The 20,517-nt window shown below is 48.9% G+C and overlaps 1 protein-coding gene and 1 long non-coding RNA gene across 4 annotated transcripts in view; one reads left to right on the top strand and one right to left on the bottom strand.

The window, feature by feature from the left end:
• Positions 1-15,384, bottom strand: part of PRMT2 (protein arginine methyltransferase 2) — a 33,757-nt gene extending 18,373 nt beyond the window's left edge. The window contains exons 1-6 of one of the 3 annotated variants that reach the window (XM_038581716.1): positions 15,247-15,384; positions 12,775-12,873; positions 6,579-6,686; positions 5,517-5,699; positions 1,363-1,524; positions 351-515 (exon numbers count right to left, since the gene is read on the bottom strand). In XM_038581716.1, the coding sequence (XP_038437644.1) occupies positions 351-515; positions 1,363-1,524; positions 5,517-5,699; positions 6,579-6,686; positions 12,775-12,813 (657 nt within the window). In that variant the 5' untranslated portion in view covers positions 12,814-12,873; positions 15,247-15,384. Of the gene's footprint in view, positions 1-350; positions 516-1,362; positions 1,525-5,516; positions 5,700-6,578; positions 6,687-8,743; positions 8,860-12,774; positions 12,874-14,260; positions 14,391-15,246 lie in introns of those variants that run through there. The other 2 variants (XM_038581717.1, XM_038581718.1) reach the window with 2 other exon arrangements.
• LOC106558111 lies at positions 15,369-16,555 on the top strand. The gene is made up of 3 exons (XR_005382480.1): positions 15,369-15,547; positions 15,761-15,916; positions 16,038-16,555. It is a non-coding gene; the product is annotated as an uncharacterized LOC106558111 (long non-coding RNA).
• The last annotated feature ends 3,962 nt before the right edge of the window (positions 16,556-20,517 follow it).

The following is a 20,517-nucleotide window of genomic DNA, read 5'->3' as shown; positions in this document are numbered from 1 at the left end:
GTCCTTTCTCCCCTCAGCCTCCCTTCCCCTGCCAACCGCAAATTTCATCTCTTTTCCTAGTTCACGCTGGTATTTTAGGTACCACATATAAGTGAGATCACACACCATGTCTGACTTATTCTACTTGGCATAATGTCTTCAAGGTCCATCCGTGCTGTCACAAATGGTAGGAACTGCCGGCCTCACAGCTGTCCTACCCCAAACAGATGTCAGAACCAGGTGGTTTCACCTCACCGTGACAGCCATAGCTCTCCCCAGACCCTCTGCTCACAACAGCCCCTCTGGGCCCCATCCACACCCCCTTCCTTGGCACAATCCACAGCCATTCCAAGTGTCCCGGCGTCCGTTACCAGCAGACAGGTCCCCATCCACTCGGACACCAGCACGTCCACCTTCTCCGGCAGCACCACATCCTCCACCTTCTGCTGGAACACAGTGATGATGTCGGCAAAGCCATTCTGCATGACCAGCTGCCCTGTGTGCTGGGCCATCTCACTGGCCTCCACCGCATACACCTGCACGTCACAGAAGGATCATCAGTGTGCGGCCCACCCACAGAGCAGCCTGTCACCTGCCCTGGGCCCGTCACTCCAGCCAAGTCAGAACCAGCCTCAGGGAAAACAGCGACAGAAGGGACTGGGGGTGCGCAGCGGGGCAGCCGGGCCTCGCTGTGCTACTTCCAACAGTGGAGCCCTGACCAGGGAGCTACCTCTAATCCTAACTCCACCTTCTGCCTAAAATCAACAGGGGGCTGCAGGTGGAGAGAAAGCTCTGCACCTGCGCCGGGCGCCCACTGCAGGGGCCCTCCTGGGTCAGACCCAGCGGCAGGGGTCCCCTTCGCACAGCAACATACCCCGTAACCCCGATGCCTAAGAGCAATCGGACCTTAAGGGTACCAGTGGCTGAGACGATTTCAAGCCCAGGTGGCCAGAGGAAGGTCCTGCGCACTATATCGTGGTTCTGACAGCCGCTGAACTCCAGTGGTCACTGTCCTGCAGCTTCACTTGCAAACTAGGAATTTCAACCACCTGCGTCGGGGGCCATCGTGGGGCTTCAACTCTGGGAGCCCCACACTTGCTTTAAAGGGATCTACACGACACATGGACACATGTGTTTCTCTATTTAACTGAAATAAACATTTTACAAAACATATCCCGCCACACGCAACCCACTCCGTTCTCTATTGTGTCCTACTCTACTCTGTGCGGTCTGTGACTTATCCCACCGATGTCACAACCCCCGACAGGCTCAGGCTGCAAGAACACAGCGCCCGTCCCCCTGACGTGGAGCCTCTGCACATGAAGGACGCTTCACTGGGACCCAGCCCAGGAGCCGCTGAAGGGAGAGCCATTTCTCACTCACTGCTTTGGGCTGCGCATAATGTGCGCAAAACAGGCTGATGATCCCAGTCCCACAGCCGACGTCCAGGATCACTTTATCTTTCAGGGACTCTTTATTCTGCAGGATAACATGGTGGTATTTAGTAGTTCGCGGCTGGTCTGCCAACATCTCCAAGTGAAGTTTCTAGAGGAAATACACATTAGGAATCATTGCTTGTAATCTGAGCTATGCTGATCCCTGGTTTAAGAAGGAAGATCAGAGACTAAGCTATAACCCCTTGACCCCACCATCCCACACCTAAAAATATGAGCAATAAAGAGGGGAAAAAAAAAGCAAAAAAATTGAAAGGCCTAAATATGCCAGTAGGTAAAAATACAACAGTGAAGGAATGGAATGGAAGTTTTTGGAATCCTTCCAGGCAGCGTGATGCTGTCTGCAGCTTCTCCCTGCAGCTCCCCGAGAGCCAGGTGAACAGAGAGGAGGGGACCACTCAGGAGGTGGTGCAGACACCGCCCTCCTGACCACTGTTCCCATCCAATTCCCCATCAGTATCCATCAGGATACTTGGCCAAGTATCCACCAAGAGAGAATGTGGACAAGCCACCAGGAGAGATGCCAGAGGAGGCGCACAAGCCCCACAGGAAACTAGCTCTGGAGGGTAGGTGACAACCCCACTGACCCTCAGGGGGAGCTCGAGGGCCCCAGCCACGTCCAGAGGGAGAAAAACATGAAACCTGAAATAACATAGCACCCATGGTAATCACACCAACCTCCAGGAAACAGAGAAAGGCTCCTCCAAATGGTTCATGAAGCCACAGGTGGCAGTCAGAGCCTGGAAAGGCCGCACGCACAGCACCGTCCCCCGCACGTCACTCCTCAGGTCTCACGCTGCAGAAAACCCAGCCTACACACGCAGGGCTGTGAGGCAGACACTGAAGCTACCCAGACACGTCAGCACAGACAGGAAGTCAGCGTGGCACCCTCACAAGCCCATCCGGGCTCCTCACAAACCACTGAGGACTGAGAAACAAAGAGACTGAGGATCAGAGTGGACACAATCGAGACTTGGCCACCTCGCCTAGACTAGTCCACCTTAACAGAAGGTCAGAACTGGGGTACTGAGGTGCACCGTGCTGCCACCAGGGGAAGAAAGCCCAGTGGTGGCATTATCACCACGTAAAATATGCTTCAGATCAAAGAATAGTCCCTGCGAAGAACAGGGTCAGGTCATAGTAACAGAGGAATCACTTCAGCAAAAGCGCATAATGATTCTAAACATTTTTGTACCTAATAACAAAGCTTCAAAACACACGAAGCAAAAACCAATAGATACGCAACAAGAAATAGACAAATTCACAGTTATAGTCAGAGACTCCAACACCCTTATCTCAGTAACCAACAGAAAAGTAGAAAGAAAATCAGTAAGGACACAGACTTGAACAATCTATCAACCAATTTAATCCAATGCTTATAGAACACTGTACCCAACCACATAAACCAGTAATACACAAAAAACATCAAGGAATAGATTTAACAAGACATATACAGCACCCTATGTCAAAACCTTAAAACTGAGAGACGTAGAGTAAGGCGGAAGAAATGAGGACAGTCAGTGCAATGTTATAAACATGTCACTTCTCCCTAAGTTAATGGAGACTTTCCCTGCAATACCAATTAAAACACCAGCCAATTTGGCATGGGGAATGGTGCATAACACATGGTAACAAAATTAGCTTCAAAAAATTAGATGATAGATAAGCCTAGCCATAAAAGTACTAAAAAATAGGAGGACTTCTAGAGGCCCAGTTCTCCCAGATGTTCAAAAGCTTCAATAATGAACATCTGGAACTGCAGAAGAAATGAACAGACTAACAAAACAGAACAGAGATTACTTCTGTAATCTTCTGTAAAGATCCTAGAAATTAAATATATGATAAACATGCATTTCCCGTAATCAGGAAAAGGAGGATCATCCAATAACTGATGCTGGAACAGCTGGATATTTGGGGGAAATTAAGTTCTAATTTTACCTTATTCTTTACAACGAGCAAATTCCAGATTGATTTAAATATTTCATTGTCAAAAATGGTGCCACAGGGCAGCCCTGGTGGCGCAGCGGTTTAGCACCGCCTGAAGCCCAGGGTGTGATCCTGGAGACCCGGGATAGAGTCCCACGTCAGGATCCCTGCATGGAGCCTGCTTCTCCCTCTGCCTGTGTCTCTGCCTCTCTCTCTCTGTGTGTCTCTCATGAATAAATAAATAAAATTCTTAAAAAAAAAAAATGGTGTCACAAAAGTGCAAAAAAGAAAGCATGGATGTTTATAATCTTGGAGTAAAGAAAGCGTTCAAATTAGGACAGAAAACCCAGAAGCCACAAAGAAAAAAAAAAAGGACAAATCAGACCACAGAAAGGTAAAAAGTTCCCTGGGAAACAAGAGAGGCAAGTGGTAAGTGTAATACATACCATAGGTACAGGCTAACTTGCTAATTAAACATATAAATTGACAGAAATAAAAAGAAAAACATGCAAAGTATGTGAAAGCTTACCCAAACAAAAGAAGAAACAGAAAAGGCCAACAAAATATAGAAGATGACCAACCTGACTTTAGAAAATGGAAATCAAGATCAGGAAATATCATATTCCACCTTCAAGATCAGGAATCTTTTTTGCTTTGGTGATATGTGGTTATGAACGAGCGTTCACATGATTGGTAAGCGTACAAGACCCACCACAGTAAAAACACGCATACGCACATCTTACAAATTTACCCAATAGAAATTCTAGCAGCAGTTTAGCAAGACTCTTGTAAGAGGAAGCCCATTACATCACCGCTTGTCACGGTGCAAAGCTGTTAGGTAAGTAAATCACCAACGTGGTGCTTTCGAAACCAACAAAATTCTCTTTCTTAATAGTTTGAAAGCTCTAATCATGTACATACATCAGGGCGCTTTCATTTATTATAACGTTTAAATTATGAAACAGGACCTACCTCCTAGCAAGTGCCTTACAGTTTGTCAATGTAGCAAACAGGCATGCAACCAACACCAGAACACGGCCAGCACCCCAGGCCTTCCCACCCCGGCCTTGCGGACAGGAAAGCTGGGAAAGAAAACCTCACCTGAAGTGCAAAGGGGACACCCTGAGGGGTGCATACTCAACAACTACCACTCCACCACAGCAAACGCCAAAGGAACAGGGCTACTTTCCCTTACCCAGCAGGAGGAAGATTTTCTGCTGGCCTAGCAACAGCCCAGCCAACGAGAAGCCGCCACACAGCCCGCCCACCCCCTTCCCTGTAACAAAGTCCCCCCACCTGAGTCCCCTGCCTTGGGTCCCCAGACTGGCCCATGCTTCCCCACACTGAGCGGGTTCCAGACTGCAGTTCCTCTGCTGCTCCTGAAGAAACCCATTTTGCTGGTGTAACAATTATTTTATTTTAATAAAATATTTAATAAAACAATGGTGGACACCATCACAGACCCCCTGGTAACAGTAACCACCATCCTGATTCTCAGGGAACCAGCTCCCTGATCATTTACATTCATCTTTTAACACTGTTTTCAACCTTATATAACTGAATCAAAAGTTATTCTTTGATGTCTTGTTTCTTTCACTCAACATTACGTCTGCAGTGTTTATTCCGCAGGCATCTGTTTTTACCTAGCTTTAAGATATAAACGGGCTGTCTGGATCATAAGGTTATGAGTCTTTATCCAAACTGGAAAAAAATAAAACTAGTAAGTTAGTGATTTAGAGGTATTATTGTTGACTTGTATAACGTTTTTGTATTTTATTTTTAAAATAAAATTTGTTACTATTTTGTAAATGCTGAGAAAAGTTCATAATCCCATTGCTCCGAAAACATCCTTAAACCACCATGGGCCAATCCAGCCCACCTGCTTTTGTAGGGCCTGCAAGCTAAGAATGGCTTTACATTTTTTTAATGGTTTTTAAAAATCAGAAGAACATGCCACGCTCATTTCTTGTGGCTTTATGGCCTCTTTTGCACTACAATGGTAATGCTGAGTAGTCACATGGCCTGTGAAGCCGAACAAGAGCTCTGCAAACCCTGCTCTAAACCAATGAAGAGAAGCAGCCCAGGTGAAGCTACCTTTACACTAGACAGAGGAAACCACCACCCAGCCCATAGAACAGGGAGTCTGGGAAGCAGTACCAGGGTCCCGTAGCTGCCGAAGTACTCTTCATCCTGCCACGTGTCTTCAGGGTCACACTCCTCCAGGTGCTTCCCAAGGTGGTTTGCAGGTATGTACCCACAGCAGCCGGCACGCTCGCCCCACCACCAGTCAGCAGTTGTCTGTCTCAGGATGAGAATTTTTTCTCCCCTTAAAAAACTGAGCTGGAAAAAAAAACCATACATACAAGTCAAAATTTAGAGAAACCCATAGTTGGTATTTCAATCGTGGCTTAGTGATAAATTCCCCCATCTTGGGGCCCAAATCACAGCTATTTCAAAAAGGACTCAATGGGTAATTATACAAACTCACAATTTCTAAAAATGACATCAAGATTTAGAGACTTTTGTGGAACATCTACATGAAAGAAAAGCACAGCTTAATAGATATTTTTTAAAAGAAAGGGTAAACATTTTTGAATGGCTTAAGACAGAATTTCTCTATAGCCTCTTCACTGTAACTGAGCTATGTGGTAGCTGATTCATTTACTAGAGTAGAAAAAGCAACATTCAAGTCAATATATTTTTTTAAAGATTTATTTATTTACTTGAGGAAGAGAGTGCAAGCAGGGGGAAGGGCAGGGGAAGGAGAGAGAACCTCCAGTAGACTCCCCGCTGAGCCCAATGTGGGACTCGATCTCACAACCCTGAGACCACAACCTGAGCCAAAATCAAGAAGCAGATGCTTAACCAACTGAGCCACCCAGGCATCCCTCAAGTCGGTATTTTTATTTTACAGCCTTTTTTTTTTTCATTAACTAGAATAGGTTCTAAACCCAGGTTTCCAAACAGAAACTGAACAGGTGCTCCTTTCCCCATTCCTTACCCAAGTATCTCTTGCCTAAAGCCTGGCATCAGAATTTGTTAGGCTGGGAAGAAAAGGGTTACTCTCGGGTCTCATTTGGCTCTAAACATCTGAATATTTCTTAATTCTGGTATGGCTTCTTCAAAATTTACATCTAATTCATCATTTAGCACACTAAACCCATAAAACATGGACCCAGGCCTCACGGCCCCTAAATGTGAGCAAGCGCACAGGGTTACCTGCGTCTGGTCAGTGGCAGAGTAGTCTGCGATGGCCACAAACTCTTCCGGGTGCACAAGCTCCTGGAGATGCTCCTGGTCACCGCACTCCACGTGATCTTCTCCCTCCTGCTCAAAGCCAAGGAAACAATAGGGGATGACTATGGGCTTCTCTCTCTCTCTCCATCTTAATAACCAAGAGGCTACAGGTTATTAGGATGATTTCGAATGAAGATTCACATGACCACCTTTAATCCCATAGTTTGGATCATCTTCACTAGCAGGATCGAGGGATCTGGATCCCTCCTTGCATTTTTATCTCTAGTACAAAATTATTTGCATCCAAAAAACATCAGAGAAAGAAATAAGAAAGAGGCACTTTTAGTGTCTACGTGGTGACTGACCCTGATCACCAGCAACTCATTCTGAAAGTGGGGACCAGCGCCAAGAGAAAGAACCTAATTCTGGGCGTCATGCTCTTAGGACCTCATCACACCCGAGGACAGAGCTGGGCAGGTCTCAGGAAGGTGACAGTGAGCTGGCATGACCCTCCCGGCCTTACTTGGACTGCACTGCTGCTGACACATGCTGCTCAGGACCACACACTTTCTATCAGAACAGGCTTTTCTGGAAGACGTCCCCTGGACGTGGTAGAGACTCCAACCACAGCTTGCAGCTCAGCGAAGCATCCCTGTCCCCATGTATACGCCTTAAACAAATTCCCTAAACATACATGTAACTCGTGTTCCTTTGAAGATGTGTGAAGGCACAAGCATACACAGAGGAAAGTTAAAACCATCTGTAATCTCGCCCACTGGTTAGAAATAATAATGGTTAACACATTAACATTCATATTTTTCCAGGTTTTTTAAAAAAAGATTTCTTTATCTGAGAGGGAGAGGGAGACCTTGAGTAGAGGGGGAGAGGGAGAGAGAATCTTAAAGAGACTCCCCATTGAGGGGTGCCCGGGGGTCTCAGCAGTTGGGTGTCTCCCTTCGGCCCAGGCTGTGACCCCAGGGTCCTGGGATCAAGTCCCACATCTGGCTCCCTGCAGGGAGCCTGCTTCTCCCTCTGCCTGTGTCTCTGCCTCTCTCTGTGTCTCTCATGAAGAGATAAATAAAATCTTTAAAAAAAAAAAAAAGGAGACTCCCCACTGAGTGCAGAGCCCAATATGGGGCTCAATCTCACGACCCTGAGATCATGATGTGAGCTAAAATCAAGGGTCAGATGCTCAACTGACTGCACCACCCAGATGCCCCCAGGCTCCTTTTTAGGTGTACATACAGCCTGTGTGTACAGGGTGTTTACTGGGATCATATAATTCTGCCTTGTGAAATGTTTCCCACTTACTAAATTCTGAATATTTTTCCTCATTAAATTACTCCTAATGCTACATTTCTAATATCTGATAGTATTCTGTCCTATGAATTATCATAACTCATTTATCCAGTCTCCTAGTCGTGTACCCTTAAACTCTTTACAGTTTATATTATTACAAATTATGTTAAGACGAGCTTTTTTAAACACGTATCATTTGGTCTACCCATGACAATTTTCTTAGGATAAATTCCTGACTGGGAAACTGGCAGTTTAAGATGCCATGTACTTTCATAACTTTGGATATCATCACCAAATACCCTCCAGAACGGTGGTCCCTCCGACCTACATGTGAGTAACCGAATGATTTGCCCACACCCTGATCAACCGTGGGCATGCGACGTCACTCAAATCTCTGTCAATATGATGTGGAGACCCTGTCTGTCTTGGTCAGTTCCATTTGTCTTCAATTATTAGTGAGACCACACATGTGTTTCAAGTACTTACTGGTCATCTTTTTTGTTAGTTGCCTATTTTCCTACTACAGTAACCTGATTAGTTCCATGCAGCATCATTTCTTTTTAGCTCACCCTCCATGCCCTGTCCCTGCTCCACCCACACCATAACCCTCTCACCACCACCCCTAATCCTTACCTGGTGTCATACTCAACTGGCATGCACCCCGCCGTGCCCTCTCGGAGCTCGGGTTGCACACACACACGTGCACACTCACACATACTCATACACATGCAGTTTTTCTTTTGACACACTATTCTGTGAAGGATGTCACAAACCCTTTTCCTATTTTGGTTTTTTTACTCACATAATACCTTGTGAAAAACACCCCAAATCTTAGAACTGTAACTTATCATTTTCAATGACTGTAGAATATTCCACGGTAGGAATTCTTCCTGAGTCTTCCACCATCCTTGATTAGCGGACTTGCTCTTGGTGTCCAATTTTCCACCACATGCAGCCACAACACCTACACACATTTATCCTTATGTAATGACATTTGACTTCTATGGAACAGATTATCAGGACTGAGAAATACGCATGGTTTTCACTCATGCATTTGCCATTCTTTCCATAAAGGGTGTTGCACTTATGCTTCATCATCAAAGCAGAGAGTACCCTCTGCTTGAATATTCACCAGCAACAGGCATTACATGGTCTTTCATTTTTGCCAGAGTGATAGGTGTAGAAACACCAGGAAAAGTGGGGAAACAAGACTATTTTTTATACTCTCATGAAAGACTGTTAGTAGTATATATAAGGAGACACTAATAATTGACCGTGGGGTTCATGGCATATATAGAAGTAAAATATGTTACAACAATAGCACAAATAGCACAAAAATGGTGCCTAGTAAATGAAACTAATTTGGAGGATTCTTACATTGTGAAGTGGTCAAAACAAAAACTGGGATACATTAAAGATGAATATCACAATTTGCTGGGTAGCCACCAAAGTATTAGTAAAAGATACAGGTGAGAAGCCAACATAAGAGAGAATGTGGAAATATAAACAATATTACATTAATCCAAAAGGAGGCAAGAAAGGTGCAAAGATGAAAGAGAAAACAAATAGCAAGATGTTCAACTTGATTGTATCCATCACTACATTAAATGTTAATGGATTAAATACTCAAACTAAAGAGCAGAAATTACCTGACAGGGAAAAAGGACCTGCCTACAGGCTCTTTACAAGAGAAAAGCTTTTTTTTTTTTTTTTTTTTTTTTTTTTAAAGAGAAAAGTTTTTAATATAAGGACTTAGATTCAAAATAGAGGTGTCTGTATACCATGCTGTACACCAAGCTGGCACAGCTATATTAATATGAGACAAAATAGATGCAAGCCGGGAAATATAGGTAAAAAGAAAGACTTCATAAAAATAAAAGTCAATTAGTTGAGAAAATGAAAACTATCCTAAATGTATGTGCTAAGTAACAGATGTAAAATATGTGAAGCAAAAAGTGAACAGTCAAAAGGAAATTAAAAAAATAGACAAATCTACAATCATAGTGGAAATTTTTAAAAAATATTTATCTACCTATTTTAGAGACAGAGAGCAAGTGCCTAGGCGAGTGTGGGGAGGAGCAGAGAGAGAGAATCCCAAGCAGACTCCCTGCCAAGTGCAGAGGACAACATGGGGCTTGATCCCAGGACCCTGAGATCATGACCTGAGCCAAAAACAAGAGTCTGGCTGCTTAACTGACTAAGCCACATAGGCGCCCCCACAGTGGAAATTTTCGAAGCTCATCTCTCTCAGTAATTGACACAACAAATGGGCAAAAAGTCAAAAAGGACACAAAGATTTGAACAATATTAATAACCTATTTGATCTTAACAACCATTTACAGAAAACCACCAACTACAGAAAACATATTCTTTGCAAGTACATGTAGAACATTCACCAAAACAGCCCATCTGACTAGGCCACAAAGCAAAACTGAATAAATTTCCAAAAACTGAAATTTTACAGAGTATATTTTCTGACCAAACATTATCAAACCAAAATTAAATAACAAGATAAATAAAAATTCCTAAATGTCTGGAAATAGGTAGCACACTTCTGAAGAGCCTAGAAATTTTCTAATTCCCATTGTGACATAAAATATTTTAACTGATCAACAATGAAAATACAATGTATTAAGTGGATGACAGACAGCAAACTGATGATCAGAGGAAGAGTTACAGCTTTAAAAATATATATTAGAGAAGAAAGGTTTAAATCAGTGATACAAACTTTCATCACAAGATGCTACAAAAAGAGAAAATTAAACCCAGAGAATAAAAGAAATAAAGATAAAAGCAGAAATCAATAAAAAGAAAGCAGATGAACAAAGATAAAGTCAACAAAGACAAAACCAGTTCTTTGAAAAGATAAAACTGATAAAACCCTAAACCTAAAGTATGGTTATTGAAATACAACCATGACTGACTCACAAATAATTGAGTAAAGTAAAATAATAAGATACCACGTCTAATTCATCAGGCTGAGCAAACTTTAAGAGTCTGATGTTCTCCTGCCCTATGACCCGGCAATTGCACTACTGGGTATTTACCCCACAGGTCAGAGGCGGTGAGCTGCAGGGGCACCTGCACCCCCGCGTTCCCAGCGGCCGTGTCCACGGGGGCTGCGCTGTGGGAAGAGCCTCGATGTCCATGGACAGATGCTGGAGGGAGGAGACGTGGTCCCTGCGCACCCCGGGTGTCACTCGGCCATTTACAACAATGTGGATGGAACTGGAGGGTGTGATGCTGAGTGAGATAAGTCAGCCAGGGAGAGACAGTTATCACACAATCTCACTCATACGTGGAATAGAGGAAACAGCACAGAGGGGCACGGAGAAGGGAGGGGAAACAAAACAAGACGAAATCTGAGAGGGAGACGAACCCTGAGAGACTCTTATCACAGGAGACAAACTGAGGGTCGCTGGAGGAGAAGGGGTGGGGGACAGGGTCACTGGGGACAGGCACTGAGGAGGGCACGGGATGTCACGAGCACTGGGTGTTACAAACAACTGATGAGTCACTGACCTCTGCCTCTGACACTCATAATACACTATGGTAATTAATTGAATTTAAACAAAGATTAAGAAAAAAAGGAATCTGATGCTCTCACGTGTTAGCAAGTACTATATAAGCTACTGGCAGACCCGTAAACTGGAGAACAATTGATCGTTATCTAAATACACAGTCCCTTCCACGCTGCGATGCCATTACTAGGTGTGTGCCCTAGCCCACATGCTCAAGGAGACGTGTAGAAGGGTACGGACTCCAGCACTGTTTGAAACAGAGAAAAACTGGAAATGACATTACGTGTCCGAGAGAAATAAATAAAACGTGCCATACACACCTACTACACAACCGCAAGACTGCAACAGACCCCCACACAAATGTGACGTTTGTCTGAGGAGCACGCTACAGAAGCATCCTATAGGACTGAACTACCTCAACACACACTCAAGGGCAAACCCCTGGAAGTAGTATTAGTAGAAAAGACAGGTTGCAGATAACACAGAATATGATGCCACTTAGACAAGGAAAGAAGAAGAGGACAGGAAGAAGAATGGGGCTGAAGTTAGGGAAAACATCACCTATGAAAAAAAAAACAACAACAAAAAAAACATCACCTATGGTTTCCTCCAGAATACGTACATATACGTACACACATACATCCTAAGGCATACGACAAAATGTCACAAATTTTCACTTCTCTGTGATATGTACTTGATGTTTACAATATATTTTGTAAATGTTGAAATATTTTTTAAATTTCTGAAGGGAAGAATAGGGCAACCATGGAATTTAAAAGTTTTATGATTGATTTTAAGAAAAAGATTAATGAAATGACCCAACTATGTATCAAATTCCTATGAATAAAAACCCAAATCAAACAAACACTGGAAGGATAGAGGGAAAAAATGTTAAAATTTACATCACAGATATGAAAATGTTTGATTTTTTTAAAAACAATATTTGTTAAGACTATGCATCTGGTTTTTAATTTTATATAATCCAAAATCCTTGAAATTTAGTATAATTTTTTTTTTTTTTTTTTTTTTTTTACTGATAACCTGAAGGAAACTAGATATGTGTCTCAGGCAGAAAAAAAAGTACAAATAAATAAATCATTTCTAATGTGTCCAGGCTGCTTTTAAGCTACTATGCCTGGGACTTCATTAAGCAACTTCAACAGCGTGCTTGCCTGAGCAGCACAGGTACCAAAGGCAGACTGGTGGCAGGCGTTCCCAGCCCGGTGCGCAAAGTCACGGAGCTCTCACAAACGCTGCATTTCCTCCATCTAACGTCCCCGGGCTGGTGGCTGAGCCGTGCCCTCTGCAACGTCCGTGGTCTTTACATTCAGGTTCCTACACATTAGAACTAAAATTACCTGCGGTTCATCTCGGGGGCAGTCACCTGGTGTTGCCATGGTTCTCTTAGGATCTGCCGCATAGCTGCCACTTTTAATACTTCATTTTCCCCTCCATTTCTACTTTTAAAGAGAGAGAGAATGAGAAAATACTTTGTTATATTCACTTTACTTCTAAAGTCCATAATAAAGATCCTACATCAAATGGAACTAAAACCAGTGTTTAAAGAATGAAATAGAAATAAAATTAAAAAATATAATTCTTTACAGAAACAATGGAAAGTGTTTAAAATTTATGAACTGATAGTGTGTGTTTTCTTCATTAGTCTACAAAAGTGTTGGTCTTATTTGCTGAATGAACACCCTGAGTTTCTGTTAGATTACTGGATTGATTTAAAACAACAAACCAATATCACATCTCTTCTTGGAACCCTGGTAGCTTTCTTTCCAATTAAAATCCCTACTATGGGGCAGCCCTAGCTCGGCGGTGGAGCGCCACCTTCAGCCCAGGGCCGGATCCTGGAGTCCTGGGATCGAGTCCCACGTCGGGCTCCCTGCGTGGAGCCTGCTTCTCCCTCTGCCTGTGTCTCTGCTTCTCTCTCTCTGTGTCTCTCATGAACAAATAAATAAAATCTTTAAAAAAAAAAAAAAAAAAGGAAACCTCATTTGAAATGGAGTCAGGAGGCCAGCAGGGGGCGCGCTGACACCCTCCAATCCTTCCAGATCCAACAGGGGAAAAGCTCATTTTACTACAGGGCAGGAAGACCATCTCCTACCCAGGCAACAGTCCAGCCAAAGGTCACAGTGTCACAGCCTAGCCAGGGAGACTGTCACAGCCCAGCTAGGGAGACCATCACAGTGTCACAGTCCAGCCAGGGAGACTGTCACGGTGCTACAGTCCATTGGAGAGTCATGGCAGGCATTTACAGCCCAATGCGGAATGTCACGCAGCTCTTACAAACACTGCATTTCCTCCATCTAAGCGTCCCGGGGCTGGTGGTTGAGCCGTGCTCTCTGCAATGTCCGTGGTCTTTACATACAGGTCACAGTCCAGCCAGGAAGACTGTCACAGTGTCACAGTCCAGCCAGGGAGACTGTCACCACCCCACACTCACTTTCCTCCAATGGATTTTCCTTCCAAGCGGCTCCTTCCACCTTTCTCCTTTTTCTCTGTAAAGTAACCTTCCTCTCCCTACATTAGCCAGACTTGCCTTCAATTTTGCGTATCTGACACGGCAATTCCTGTCATTTCTGGAAAAACCCATTTTGTTGGTAAAATAACTGGCTGCTTTATTCCCCAGGTCAAGACCATCTGGGGCTTCCGAGTGTTTCCAGTAATGGGCACCGAAGTGCACATCTTGCAGAGGCTTCTCGCCTCTCGTTCTCAGTTCTCATTTTTTCCCCAAGGACAGTGCAATCCATACTGTGCTCCAAGATGAACGTGTTTTTATCACACAAACGATTCTGTTTGAAATGCATGCCTCACTGATGGAGACTTAATACTCACTTCTGGGACAGCTGTAACTACAACATAAAAGTCAAGAGAAGAGCGTCGTTTAGGACGGAGGCGGGAGTCGGGCTGGGGAGCTGCGCGCACACCCAGCGGGCGGAGGCCGAGCCGCGGGGGAAGGAAGGTTTTCCTCCTGCCCGGCAACAGCCCGGCCAATGGGCGGCCACCACGCGCGGCCCCTGCCAGTCTTGAATAGACCCGGTTCTGCAGGCAAAACACCCAGCGGGGGTTATCAAGGTCAGCCGCAAACGCTACACGTGCACAGAGCATCCTCCTAGGCGCGCGCGGGGGCGGGGGCGGGGGCGGGGGCGGGGACGGGGGTGGGCGGAGCCCGAGCCGGGCTTCGGGGGCCAATGGGAGGAGGGAGCCTGGGCCGGGCTGGGGGCCCGGGGGTGCGTGGGCCGAGGGGGGTTGGGGGGCCCGGGGCGGGGAGGAGGGAGCCTGGGCCGGGCTGGGGCCGTGGGGGGTGGCGGAGGTAGTAGGTACGGAGCCCGGGCCAGGCCTGGGGGCCAACGGGAGGAGGGAGGCCGGGCCGGGAGGGGGGGGGGCGGCCGAGGGGGGACGGAGCCGGGCCGGGCTGGGGGCGCGGGCAGGGCGGGCCAGGCCAGCCAGGTCAGCCGCCCGCGGGGGAGGATCACCGGGACACCCGGGGACTAGCGGCGGGGCGGGAAGCCTGGGGGGCAGGGGCGCGGCGGGCGGGCGGGCGGGGGCGCGGCTCGGGGAGGGCGTGGCCGGGGAGAGGCGCGGCGCCGCGGGGCGGGGCGGGGGCGGGGCCGGAGGGCGGGGCGGGGCCGGGAGGGGCGTGGCCGGCGGTCCCGGAGCCCGCGGTCAGCCGCCGCAGCGCCCGGCTCGCAGGCGGGAGGCTGGGGGTCTTCCCGGGGCCGCGGCCTGGGGCGCCGGCAGCGCACACGCCCAGGAAGCGCTCGCTCGGCACGTCCCGCCCCAGCGCGGTGCAGCCGCCGAGCGGCCCGCGGGAAACCTACCTCAGCCGCCTTCTCGCCGGGGCGCACGGGCGGACAGCGCCGACCAGCAGCCCGAGCCGCCGCCCTCGGCCCGCGCAGGCGCAGTACGGGCCGGCCGGCCGCGGACGCAGCCCCTCCCTGGGCCCCGCGCCCCGCGCCTGCGCAGTCGTACTGGCTCCTTCGTCGGGAGAACGGAACCACCGCCTTCGGCCGCACGCAGGCGCAGTCACTCAGGCCCGTCCTGGCAAAGGCCCTGGCTTGGGGACCAGCGCCCCGCGCAGGCGCACTCCACGGGCCCGCCTTCGTGCGCGCCGACGCTGCGGTTCGGGCGGGGCCGGGGCCGGGACAGAGGGGCGGGGCCTGAGGGGCAGGTGGGCGGGGCCTGGGGTGGGCGGGGCCCGCAGGGTGGGGGCGCGGGGCCGGCCCACCCTAGCGTGAGGATCGTGGGTGACATTGTGGGTGGCTCCAGGGTTCTGGAGCAGGACCTACTTCTGCTTTTCGGTAATAATTCAATCTTCCCGTCTCTGCTGTGCAGTGAGAACTACTTGGTCATCTGCTCCCGTGACAACTGGAGGCCGCGGTGACGTCATTTCGCCCAGAGGAGGCTGAGGTTGAGATGGGGTGACGTCAGCGTCGCCCCCGCGGGCCGCCCGGGGCTGCAGGTGGGGGCGCTGCGGTCCCGGGAGAGCAGGTCGGGGTCACCGTGCAGACCAGCAGGGCACCAGGGGACAGTGAGGGTCGGGCTTTCTTTTTTTTTTTTTTTTTTAATAATCAATTTATTTTTTATTGGTGTTCAATTTGCCAACATACAGAATAACACCCAGTGCTCATCCCGTCAAGCTGCAAAGGGGGCACCCGGGGGCTCGGGTGGCTCAGCCTCTGCCTTGGGCCCAGGTCGTGACCCTCGGGCCCTGGGATGAGCCCCCCACGTCGGCTCCTAGCCCCATCTTCCGCTCTCTCTGTCTCAAATAAATAAAATATTAAAAAAAAAAAAAAAGCAGATGTTTCCACTTTCACTACTTGTACTCAACATTTTTTAGGGAATCCCGGCCAGCACAGTAGTAGGCTAGTGAAGCAGTAACTAAAAGGAATAACTGTCAGAACAAAATTGTGTGCCTTCACAGCTGAGCAGGTTGTTTGCACAAAACAGCCTAAGGAATCACGGAACGATTAGAATACATAGGTGCATTTAGCAAGATTGTAGGATAAAGATCGACATAGGAAAATAAGTGTATTTCTTTAGAGGCGCCTGGTGGCTCAGCCTGTTGAACATCTGACTCTCGGTGTCAGCTCAGGTCCTGATCTCAGGGTCACGGGATCAAGCCCTGTGTCCGGCTCTATGCTCAGTGTGGAGTCTGCTTCAGATTCTCTCTCTCTGTCTCCCTCCTCACTGTCTCTCTCTCAAATAAATAAAATCATAAAGAAAAAGAAGTGTATTGTTTTTTGGCTAGGAGCAAAACATTAGAAATGAACTTGTTAAAAAACCCGTGTAGGGTGACTGGTCGGCTTGGTCAGCTGGGTGTTTTCGGCTCAGGTCATGATGTCAGGGTTGTAGGATCAAGCCCCACATGAGGCTCTGCACTCAAGGTGGAGTCTGCTTGTCCCTTGCCCACTGCCTCCCCCTTCCCGCTTGCTCTCCCTATCTCTAAAATAAAATCTTTAAAATATATAGACACATATATATAGTTAAAACCCACGTATAGTGTTGTAATTACCTTTTTATAATGTAATTTTTATAATGTAAGCTTTTGATTGCCAAGGCATCGCTTCACAGACATCCATCCCTAGGAAACACATTGCCAGCTACACACCAGATGAGAAGCCATGAGGCCACCCACGCATGAATTTCTTTTTAAAAAAGCACTAGTTGACCTGAACTTTTGATCACTTCGTTTCCTTTCCTGCAATTAATTCCTACTTTCATGCTTCAAATTCACCAGTAAAGATTGAACCCTTGAAACCCTAGGCCACAAGCCTTGACCCCAATAAAGGCAGACCCACAGGCCCACACTCTGTCCTCTCCTCCCTGCCCCCGCCCCACGGCCTCACTGTGCAGCCCTGGGCACGTGCCCTCCAAGAATTGTGGGTAATAAACATTGTTAATCCTTGGAGAAATGAAAATTAAAACCCCAGTGCGAAACTTTTAAACAGAACAGCTAAAATTAAAAACACTCACACCCAAATGTTGGCATGAACGTGGCAACCAGAATTACCATGCATTGCTGAGGAAGTATAAAATAGTACAGCCAGTATGGAAAAATGTTTGGCCCCTGCTTTTTTTTTTAAGATTTTATTTATTTATTCATGAGACACACAGAGAGAGAGAGAGAGAGAGAGAGAGACAGGAAGAGGGAGAAGCAGGCTCCATGCTGGAAGCCTGACGTGGGACTCGATCCCAGGACCCCGGGGTCACGGCCTGGACCCAAGGCAGCACTAAACCATTGAGCCACCCGGATGCCCTGTTGGGCCCCTTCTTAAAAAGGTTAGCAGACTATAGAACTGTGCTCTGGCTGCCGGGACGAAACAGCGCGACTAGTTGGCCTCCAGCAGACGTTTCCCTGTGAGAGCTCCGGAAACAGCTAACCAGGATCAAGGTGCCGGCGACTTCAGGTTCTGGGGAGAGCTCTCCGCCCGGCCAGTGGATGGCTACGTTCTCCGCGTCCTCACGGGACGGAGTTTAGCCTCCCTTCCTCTTCTCATAAAGTTCGCCAGTTCTATAGGATTGGGGCCCCACGCTTATGAGCTCATCAGCCTTAATTACGGCCCACGTAGGCCGGGCTCCGAATAGTCCCACTGGGGGTTGGAGCTCCGACTTACGAGTGTTGACGGCTTACACACAGGCACCCTGCGGCCCAGGAGGAGAGCTTTGTCCAAGAGAAATGAAAACATACATCAAAAAAATGCCTCATCCAAGAATGTTCGTAGCAACTTTATTTACAACAGCAAAAACGTGGCAAGTGCCAGTCAACAGGAGGAGGGATATACAGATGGCAGCGCACGCACAGAGTGGACCCTTCTCGGGAAATTCATGTCGGCACAAACAGCACCGGCTTGGAGCAAAAGGGACTGAGATAGCTCAAAATGCAGTAAGAGCTGTCTGGGGACCCCGTTCCTGTGGGCAACTGTCGTGCTGAGGCCACTGAGCAGCAAACATGAGCCGCTCCTTCTGGGGAAGAGACCAGTGGGCTGGGGGCCCCTCCCAGGGGGACACTGGGTGTCCTCCCAGGAGGACGCTGCATCCGTGGGCCCCTTGCAAGGAGCAGAACCAGGCTCCAATCAAAGTGGATGCACTGCCCTGGACAGGGAATGGGACCACCACCCCGCGGGCTTCAGGCCGCGGCGAGCCAGCAATGCATCCGTGCTTCGTAGTCCACGCCTGCCGGGTGGAGCGTCCGCTGGGTCACCCCCGTCTCCCTAGCACATGCTGGGTGTGTGCGCAGGGAGGCACAGGTGACTTGTCCCACTGCACAGACCTCTGCGACAAGAGCCGAACCTGCAGATCATGAGATCCTGGGCTTCGGGCTTGAATGAGACACGGTGAGCAATGCCTAGTGTTTGAGGAGTCGAAGTATTTTGTGGGAGATTCCCCCAATGGCCATTATGCTCTGCAGCTTCTTCCAGAAGGGCTGGGCCTCTGAACCGTGGCCTGGCCTGGTGACGGACCTGTGGAAGTAGCAAGAGTGATCTTGTTTCGTTTCCAAGTTCAGGGGTCGAGAGGTCATTCAGCCTCCATGCTCACCCTCTGGACCGAGTCCCACGTGCACACAACCAGCCTCCTCCGTCCTCCATCAGCAGAACCACCTAGATGGCCAATCACAACTACAGCTGAGTGAGGCCAGGTGAGGCCAGGTGAGGCCAGGTGAGGCCAGCGTTAGGACCGTCCAGCTGGGGGCCCTGGGCGGCCCGTCGCTTGAGCACCTGACTCGTGATCTCAGCTCGGGTCATGATCTCAGGGTCATGGGGTTGAGCCCCATGTCAGGCTCCGTGCTGGGTGTGCAGCCTGCTTAGGATTCTCTCTCTCTGTCTCCCTCTGCTCCACGCTCCCCTTCTCTGCCTCTCTTTCTAAAGAAAGAAAACAGAATTGCCCAAATGAACAAATTCCAAACAGCCAATGCACAGATTCATGAGCTAAATAAACGATTGTCGTTCTAGAACACTAAATGCTGGGACACCTCGGTGTGCAGCAAACATAATTGACACATCAGGGGATGCAATGAAAACCACGGGGAGGGACGCCCGGGTGGAGCGTCTGCCTTGGGCTCAGGGCGTGACCCCAGGGTCCCGATCGAGTCCCGCATCGGGCTCCCTGCAGGGAGCCGGCCTCTCCCTCTGCTTGTGTCTCTGCCTCTCTCTGTGTCTCATGAATAAATGAATTAAATCTTAAAAAAAAAAAAAGGCCACGAGGAGATGTCCGCACACACTCGTCAGAATGGATGAGCTCTCAAGGACCAAACATGCTTGGTGCTGGTGAGTACGTTGGGCGGTTAGTTCTCCTCTCTCACTGGGGGCGTGCAAACTGGTGTAAGTGTGTCAGAAAGCTGTGCGGAAGCTCCGAGTAAACTAAGCAGGCGCCTATCCCGTAGTTCAGTGACCGTCTCACAGGCGTGCACCGTCTTGGAAAAATGCGTCTCTCCATCGAGGGCCGAGTACGAGGAGGGCGCCTAGCGAAGGGCGGGGGCAGAAGGGGCTTCTGGGATGCTGGAATGTTCCGTATCCCTAAAGGATAGCATCGGTGTGCTACACGCAACTCGCACAATGTGGAGTGTCGCTCAACTGAACGGAACCTCCACGACGCCCTCGCTGAGGCGTGTGCCCTCCACCGCGTGTGGACGCCCCGGCTGCGGGCTGTGCAGCCGCCCAAGTGGCTGGGAGTTGACACCCTCCCCAGCGAGACACAGGCCCGGGGCCCCCGTGCTCGGAGCCGGAGCAGGTGGGCTCGCTGTGCTCGCCCGGAGCCCGGGGAGCAGTCACGGGGGGGCGGCATGGCCCGGGGAGGGGGGTGCGGCCGACTAGCGCTGCGGAGCCCGGCTCAGATCGTGTCTCGGCAGCCGCACAGGCCACCGAGGAGGCGCAGCGAGCCCGCCTGTCACCCCGCCTGGGGTGTTCCTACTGCCAGCCGGGGCCCCACGCCCCGCACCCAAGGCAGAGCGCTCCAGCTGGGCGGGGTGAGCACCTGCCGCAGGCACTGCCATGGCTGCTGTGGCATGGGCTCGGGTGGGGCTCGGGGTCAGGGTGGGGGTCAGGGAGGGGTCAGGGCTCAGGGTGCAGTCGGGATGGGGTCGGGGCTTGGGG

The sequence above is a fragment of the Canis lupus genome, chromosome 31, assembly GCF_011100685.1.
Source record: "Canis lupus familiaris isolate Mischka breed German Shepherd chromosome 31, alternate assembly UU_Cfam_GSD_1.0, whole genome shotgun sequence".
Taxonomy (NCBI): domain Eukaryota; kingdom Metazoa; phylum Chordata; class Mammalia; order Carnivora; family Canidae; genus Canis; species Canis lupus.
The sequence above is the reverse complement of the archived record's forward strand: the minus strand, read 5'-3'. Positions and strand labels throughout refer to the sequence as shown.